This window comes from Anastrepha obliqua, chromosome 2, assembly GCF_027943255.1.
Source record: "Anastrepha obliqua isolate idAnaObli1 chromosome 2, idAnaObli1_1.0, whole genome shotgun sequence".
In the NCBI taxonomy this organism is placed as follows: domain Eukaryota; kingdom Metazoa; phylum Arthropoda; class Insecta; order Diptera; family Tephritidae; genus Anastrepha; species Anastrepha obliqua.
Genome location: NC_072893.1, coordinates 131,836,747 through 131,844,191, shown reverse-complemented (window position 1 = coordinate 131,844,191; position 7,445 = coordinate 131,836,747). Strand labels below are relative to the sequence as shown.

At 37.7% G+C, this 7,445-nt stretch overlaps 3 protein-coding genes across 4 annotated transcripts; 2 read left to right on the top strand and 1 right to left on the bottom strand.

Moving 5' to 3' along the window:
- The first annotated feature begins 994 nt into the window (after positions 1–994).
- On the top strand, positions 995–2,203 carry LOC129239251 (transmembrane emp24 domain-containing protein 2). The gene is made up of 3 exons (XM_054874618.1): positions 995–1,279; positions 1,358–1,692; positions 1,758–2,203. The coding sequence occupies exons 1-3, from the start codon at positions 1,141–1,143 to the stop codon at positions 1,905–1,907; spliced, it is 624 nt and encodes a 207-aa protein (XP_054730593.1). The 5' UTR covers positions 995–1,140; the 3' UTR covers positions 1,908–2,203.
- Positions 2,204–2,516: 313 nt separating this feature from the next.
- On the top strand, positions 2,517–4,516 carry LOC129237613 (N-acetylglucosamine-6-sulfatase-like). Its single transcript, XM_054872464.1, has 4 exons — positions 2,517–2,921; positions 2,980–3,496; positions 3,553–4,196; positions 4,247–4,516. The coding sequence occupies exons 1-4, from the start codon at positions 2,709–2,711 to the stop codon at positions 4,397–4,399; spliced, it is 1,527 nt and encodes a 508-aa protein (XP_054728439.1). The 5' UTR covers positions 2,517–2,708; the 3' UTR covers positions 4,400–4,516.
- Positions 4,517–4,956: 440 nt separating this feature from the next.
- On the bottom strand, positions 4,957–6,476 carry LOC129237614 (chromobox protein homolog 1-like). 2 transcript variants are annotated; one of them, XM_054872465.1, is made up of 4 exons: positions 6,343–6,476; positions 5,929–6,119; positions 5,751–5,871; positions 4,957–5,640 (listed from the first exon to the last, which is right to left on the bottom strand). In XM_054872465.1, the coding sequence occupies exons 2-4, from the start codon at positions 5,989–5,991 to the stop codon at positions 5,315–5,317; spliced, it is 510 nt and encodes a 169-aa protein (XP_054728440.1). In that variant the 5' UTR covers positions 5,992–6,119; positions 6,343–6,476; the 3' UTR covers positions 4,957–5,314. The 2 variants fall into 2 exon arrangements, with proteins under 2 accessions (XP_054728440.1, XP_054728441.1); XM_054872466.1 differs by having other exon boundaries at positions 6,363–6,476.
- Between the last annotated feature and the right edge of the window lie 969 nt (positions 6,477–7,445).

The window sequence follows — 7,445 nt, the reverse complement described above, 5'->3', positions numbered from 1 at the left end:
ACCGCAACAAGGTCCTCAAATCATTGCCGGTTGCCGGTAAGGCAAAGACAAAAAAATGTTGAAAGCCTTTGGGCAGCCGATTCTGAATTATGCTGCGCCCGTCTGGTTGCCTGGTACTAGTGATTCGCAGTGGACAAAACTCCAAACCTATCAAAATATCTATAATGCAACAAGGGCAGCCACAAGGATATATGTACATATGCACACAAGGCAATATATCAGCTGATCTGTTTTTCTTGGTGGGTTGAATGTCAAGTGCGCTGCCTGGCGTGCGTCTTGATGGTTTTACACAAATGGAGGGCTCTACAGTTTTATTTCGCTTCCGAACGACAAATGTTTTTATGAGAAGCTTTTTCACGACAAAAATATACTCGGAGGTCTGCCACTGAATACCGAGGAGCGACCACTATTAGAACACACCTTTTCCATCATTTTGGAGTTTCGTGCCCACTGCGTAGGGAGTGGTAGTCATGCATACTCCTATTCGGTTACGGCGGCAGCTAAAGCACCAAATTACAAAAGCAAAATGCATGTAAATGCTGTTTTTGCCCCTCAAAAGTAGCCTTGTATAAATTCGCTTTGTATGCAAATCGATGCATTTTAATAAAATTGACCCAAGAAAAATTTTTGAAATTGTTCATTTATTTCAATATTGTTCTCAGTCAAAAAATGTATTAATGTAACTCTTATTTTACAAAAGATAGTAAATGTTAAATACAAGAAATATAATCCCAAATTTTGTATGCCAATTTTATCAGGTCGAAATACTTTTCAATATTTATTTGGTTTTTGTAAACATTCATTTGTCTTTGGGAATTTTTACATAAATGACGAAGCTCAAGTACTTTTATTTTTTTATTTATTAATTTTTTCGTGATAGTTACATATTTATCAATTTTCATTTCTAACCACAAGTAGTTCTATTTCGACTCACCATTCGACGACAGTGCTACCAACTTAACTCTTAACAACTCACGTCATTTTGACATTTGCTTTGTTTTTTCTACTTCTTCTGCCGTAAAGGTGCTTTTATACGTGGCCCTCTGAGTTAGTATTTGTTGCAAGCGAAAAATCTTGAAGAGTTTTCTTAATTTATAGATTAAATAATTACAATTTGGTGTTGTATATTACGAAACGATTATGAACTGCAAAACGCTCGGCACTTTGTGTGCGCTAATTGTACTGCAATTTCTACGTGCCAGCGAGGCCTTCATTGTGACGGTTGACGCACACAATGAAGAGTGCTTCTTCGAGAAGGTGGAAGGCGGTACCAAATTCGGTAAATAATTTTTGATTTTCCACAGTCTCAATCTAAACACATCCAGTGCTAAAATACAAATTTAATCTCTATCTGCAGGAGTTACATTCGAAGTAATCGAAGGCGGCTTCCTCGATATTGACATCAAAATTACTGGGCCAGATGATAATATTATACATGAGAGTGAAAAAGAATCTTCTGGGAAATATACTTTTTCCGCCGTCTCAACAGGTATTTATCGTGCCTGCTTCAACAATGAGCGCAGCAGCATGACACCAAAATTGGTCATGTTCTCGATCGAGGTAAGCGAATCACAGCATCGAGCAGCGGGTGCGCCCAGCGAAGAAGAGGTGGGTCACACCAAATTGGAGGATATGATTCAGCAATTGTCAGGCACGCTGACGGGTGTCAAGCATGAGCAAGAATACATGCATGTAAGTGCAATAATTAGACAATTTTAAGTGGTCATGTTTCAAATGAGTTCAATAATGTTTTCCAGGTGCGTGACAAAATCCATCGCTCAATTAACGAGAGTACAAACTCGCGTGTTGTCTTGTGGTCAACTTTCGAGGCGCTGGTGTTAGTGCTAATGACCATCGGGCAAGTGTACTACCTGAAACGCTTCTTCGAAGTAAAACGTGTTGTATAAATTGATTTTGACTGTCAAATCGGCGGTGGCGGAAAGCGTTGCACTTTACCTCTAATAACAAACATTTTAGTTTGCCATTTTGTTGTAAAAAAACTTATATTCCTGCATGGTCGTGGGAATTTCAACAAATTCATCCTCTACACAATGCGGTTTATGTTATACATCAACTCCACTCATACCGTACATTCTTCTCAAATGTCAAACTTAAATTTGCCTCATTCTTACTTGAATAAAATATGTAACTCCGTAAACTTTTTAGACAAAATAAATTTAAGACTTATAAAAACTATAAAAAACTGTTTTTATATAATGGGGATAATGTGGTATGGTTAGATTAAAGAAATTGCCCCAATACGGGGCCAGTATTGAAAATTTTAAAACTATATGAGTATGGAAATAACTAAACATCTCCGAAAAATGTTTAAGCGTCGTAAAATCGATGAAATTTTGAATACATTGCGTTCTTCTATTTCTCTTTCTGGTAAAAAATATATGTGGAGAAATTATCGTCTTTCATTCGAAAATAATTTGCGTTCATCTGGCAACTTTCTGTTTCAAATCTCTTTCATACAGCACTCTCTTTTGAAAAAGCTTTCCTCTTATATTTGAATGTCATACTACTCTTGCTTTTTGGCTTTGTTTTGCCAAATCATTAATATAGCATTTAAACGGTGTAGATATATTACGACTTCAATTGGATGCAGTTAAAAAATTAACGCCAAAGAAAACGATTAAAATTCAAAGGTTTTCTAAATCGTCGCGAGTATTTAAAGCAATCCTGGGCAAAGAAGAGAAGTTGCTATGCAGCGCACACAGTTCTCAATGCTGACCTTGACTATTGTCATTTACATACTGCTGGTGTCCTTGACGCCTGCCAAAGCCGGCGAGGTAACTACAAAACCAAACATTCTGCTAATACTAAGCGATGACCAAGACCTGACTTTGGAGGGTATGACACCGCTGCGGCATGTGCAGCAGCTTATTGGTAATGCTGGCGCTACATTCGGCCATGCGGTGGGTATGGAGTATGATAAAAAATATATTTTAGAGTAAAACTTTGTTGTCTGATTAGTACACAAGTTCGCCACTTTGCTGCCCTTCGCGCGCTAGTCTGTTCTCCGGGATGTACGCACATAATCACGGCACTACCAATAACTCGATAAGTGGCGGTTGTAACGGTCACCGTTGGCGCACACAAATTGAACCACTAGCCTTGCCTGTGCTGTTGCAGGCCGATGGTGGCTACGAGACCTTCTTTGCCGGTAAATACTTGAATGAGTTTCAAGGAGAACGCGTACCGCCGGGTTGGACGCAATTCTACGGCTTGCATGGCAATTCACGTTACTACAATTATACGCTGCGTGAGAACGAACACAATGTTAGCTACACGGACACTTATTTAACTGATCTACTGCGCGATAAAACGTTGGGTTTTTTGAAAGGGCGCAATAAGCAGCAACCTTTTTTCGCCATGGTCGCTCCACCGGCACCGCATGCGCCCTATACACCGGCCGAGCGACATCGTGGTGCTTTCGCGAACCTCAAGGCTTTGCGCACGCCCAACTTCAACCGCGTACCTCTACCACAAGGTGAGCGCTATCGGGGTTCGTTGTTAATACAATTTATTTATTAATAATATTTATAGAGAAGCATTGGCTTGTGGCCGCCACACGATCTATGCCCAGTGAGACCATCAAGTTACTTGATAATTTCTACCAGCAACGTTGGGAAACCCTACTAGCTGTAGACGAAATGGTAGCGGCAATTGTTGAGATGTTAGAGGAGCAGCAACAATTGGACAACACTTACATCATTTACACATCGGATAATGGGTATCATATGGGCCAAAATGCCCAACCCTGGGACAAACGCCAGCCTTATGAGACCGATATACACGTGCCGCTGCTTTTGCGTGGACCTGACATACCAATAGGCGCCTTTGTACCACAACCAATCCTGCTGCTTGACTTATTGCCATCAATATTGCAATGGACGGGACTGCATGCGCATTCGGAAATGGATGGCCTGCCCATCCAAGTAGGGTTGCAAAATTTAAGCGAAGGTAAATGGATAAGAGAATATCGACGCAGCTTGCTAGTGCAGTATTGGGGAGAAGGTAACACCAACACTTACAATGCAGGCTGCCCATGGTCACGGGCGGATCGCTTATCGCAATGCACACCAGAGGCAGATTGCCACTGCCAAGATGCTTGGAATAATACATACGCCTGTGTGAGGCATTTTAGGGGCACAACAGATCGATTATATTGCGAATTTGATGATAAGGAGGTGAGTAGCATCCAAAATGGTAGGCATATATAATTTATTATTTGCTTTAGAATTTCGTGGAAGCGTATGACGTTATCGACGATCCGCACCAAATAAACAATATCGGCTATGATCTGCTGCCCATCGAACATGCCTTTTATGGTTTGGCGTTGGCCAATTTGACGCGCTGCGCAGGGAGCAGTTGCAATGATATTAACATTTAAAGTATCAGCACTGATGGGATACGTAGAATGATCTCGAATTGTGATTAAATACAATATTTTCTTAGAATATGTAATGGTTTCAAAAGCCAATAAGAATGTACTTTAGTAAAAAACCTACCCCATTTAAAATTTCAGTTGCAATCGCTCAAATAATGTTATAAAGAACCAAATTTTCAAATTTAAATTAGGGACGAAAGGATGAAAATAGTCAATTAGCTAGTGAATTTTTTTCGTTTTTGCAATTTTTAGACGATGTTTCTGTGCCCAAGTATTTATCCTGGCGCACACTACTACGCTCACGGTTGACCATAAAACAATAAACAATTTGATTAAAATTATGTAATTTTATTAATTGTAATATTTATGTTGGACTTCGCTTCATGGGATTTATTATCTCACATCATTTTATTTAAGTCCTTATAAACTGAACTTTATTTTTTATATTTAAATTAATTGTATTTAAATTTAATGGTTCATGGATATACTTGTATTCATTACTTTAGGTTTTTAAAACCATTTTTCTGAAGGTTATCATTATAAAAAGAAATAGAAAAAGATAAAGTACCAACTCAATTTATATTTTTGATTCAAATTTCGCCGTAGCTAATTAAAAAAGTACATTACTATATGAGCTCGTTTAGAAAAAATCGAGGAAATTACTACATATCAGTATGTATTTTTAATTAAATTGCAGCTCGAAAGTTTTGTTTTATTTCATTAAAAAAAAAATCTTATTTTTATTTTAACACTACATCTGTATTGATTTTTGGCGCTTTCGCGCCTTGTTATTCGTATTGCAATTTCTTCAGTTAATGTGCATCCTGAATATTCCATTGCAGTACCTAGATTATTTGATTTTGCATTTCATATTAATTTCTCCGCCGTTTGCACTTAACTTGTTCTTACACTACTGTCTTACTCGGTCGGTTCTTTGCTAGTGGAATTTTTATCCTCCTCTGCATTAGCCGTGTGCCAAGTGAGACGCTCCTCATAGAATTGTATGACTATTTGTGGGCATTTTACATTGGCCTGCTTTGCCGGCACCAAGTCGGCTTCGTCGCTGCCCTTCCATTTCATGAGAAACATCAGTTCACCTGACGAATCGGTAGCTCCAAGTATTTTAGATGGCTCTAGACCTCTATCGAAGCCCATTGTGCGGCGGTTTTCTCTCTCTTCTTCAACAGTTTTTCGTTTGACTTTTGTATCATTTACTGGTGTTGTGGAAGAGCGTTTTTTGCTCTCTATTGCAGTTGAATAAAAAGTAAGACATTTATGTAAAAACTGCTGTTAATTTAATCGAAATTCCCATAACACTCAATTATGTCTACTCTTGGTCAATAAAACCCCTTACCTTTTTTTGTTTTCAGTGACTCCTCGAATGCTGCGATCAGATCAGGGCAATCAAGGTTCTCTACGGGTTCCCATGAATTTTCGCTGCGCGGGTATCCTTTCCATTTTAAAAAGTACTCGGTCTACAAAGTACACAAATTATTACTATTTTTTATTGCCTTGATACTGGCCCAGCTTACTCTGCCATTGCAAATACGCTTATCCTCAATGCGTTCCACAGAGTACTCGCCCGCCTCGGACATAGTGTTGTTGTCGTTGCTGGCGATTTTGATGCTGCCGATGCTGTTACACTTGCTTTACCGAATTAACGTGCTTCGACAAAATTCACTTTCTATTAAAAAGTGAATGTTTCTTTTACAGACACCTACTTCTAAAAAGTAAAAAGTATTATTTTTAAGACCGCTTCTTACATGCTCTGTTAAAATTTTAAAAATACAATCCAGTCCCATTCGCTATAGAAACACGAAGCGGCAGCACCGTAATCGCCAACCAAACGCATTCTACATGGATATTACATATGACCATGTGGTGAAGGGTTATCTTATGTTTCTAAGGAACGGTAACTGTATTTCATTTCAAATGTATTTTTTCACCTCTTCTATATATTTCTTACAAGAAATAGGCAGGTTTTCGCACAAAATTTTCCAAATCGCTATTTGAGTGCGTCTTTTTCACTATCCTTTTCTTAAATTCCGTTTTTCTAACTTGAAGTTAGCTGTGTTTGTTGAAATAGGCGCTTTTTAGCAAATGTGAAACATAGACAAAACCAAAACGTAATGACTAGGACGTAAAACTGATATGTTATTCTTTCAGAGGCTTTCCTAAATAACTATATTTTTAACATGCTATACTAAATAATTCTATTTTGAAAGTAACAGAAAGAGTACAGATCTAAATAATGGGATCAGATACGAGTGTTCCTGCCTCCATAATTCTTCATATTCATCAAAATATTTCCTATTAAGGAGAGACGCCGTAAATGACGTCAACTGAGGTCACAAAAAATTATGGCAGCAATATGCATGCGAAATTCGATATTGCTTTTTAAAATAAGCAATAATAGGCCAAAGCGTCTATGGACACACGCTTTTATCTGTAATATAAATGCATAATTAATAATATCTTACAAAAATTTTATTAGAAGTGTGTCCACAAATCTCTTTTCTTTGACGGCGGTCATTTTATTTTGATTTTACTTTGACACTTCTCCTTACATTTATAGCAAAAATAATCGATAACTCAGAGATGCACTGAACAAAATATTTTTATTTTCTAAGATTATTTCATAATTGAGAGTTAAGCTCGAAAAAGAAGATAATCTAGCTATAGGAAAACTTGTTATAAGATCAATGCAATTGTGTATATATTTCGAGAAATTTTTGAAATAGTATCCCAACGTTTCCAACACATCAGCATTCATATCATATCAGTCGCTTCTTCAGGCGAGGGATCGAAAAACGTGGACTTCGCATTCTACTTTTTATTTGTGGGACTTATTAATTGGCCTTGTTTTGATTGCTTAAAGTCTGACTTATATGTTTCTTGGGCGGACAATATTGAATAGGAAGGGAGACTAATGGTCATGAATATTCCAACTCACGGCAAGCCACATTACAACGTTCCCGTAATCTGACACGATTAATTTGCCTTACAATGTTTCTGCTTTTTGATAGCTAATAAATACATAGTTTTATTT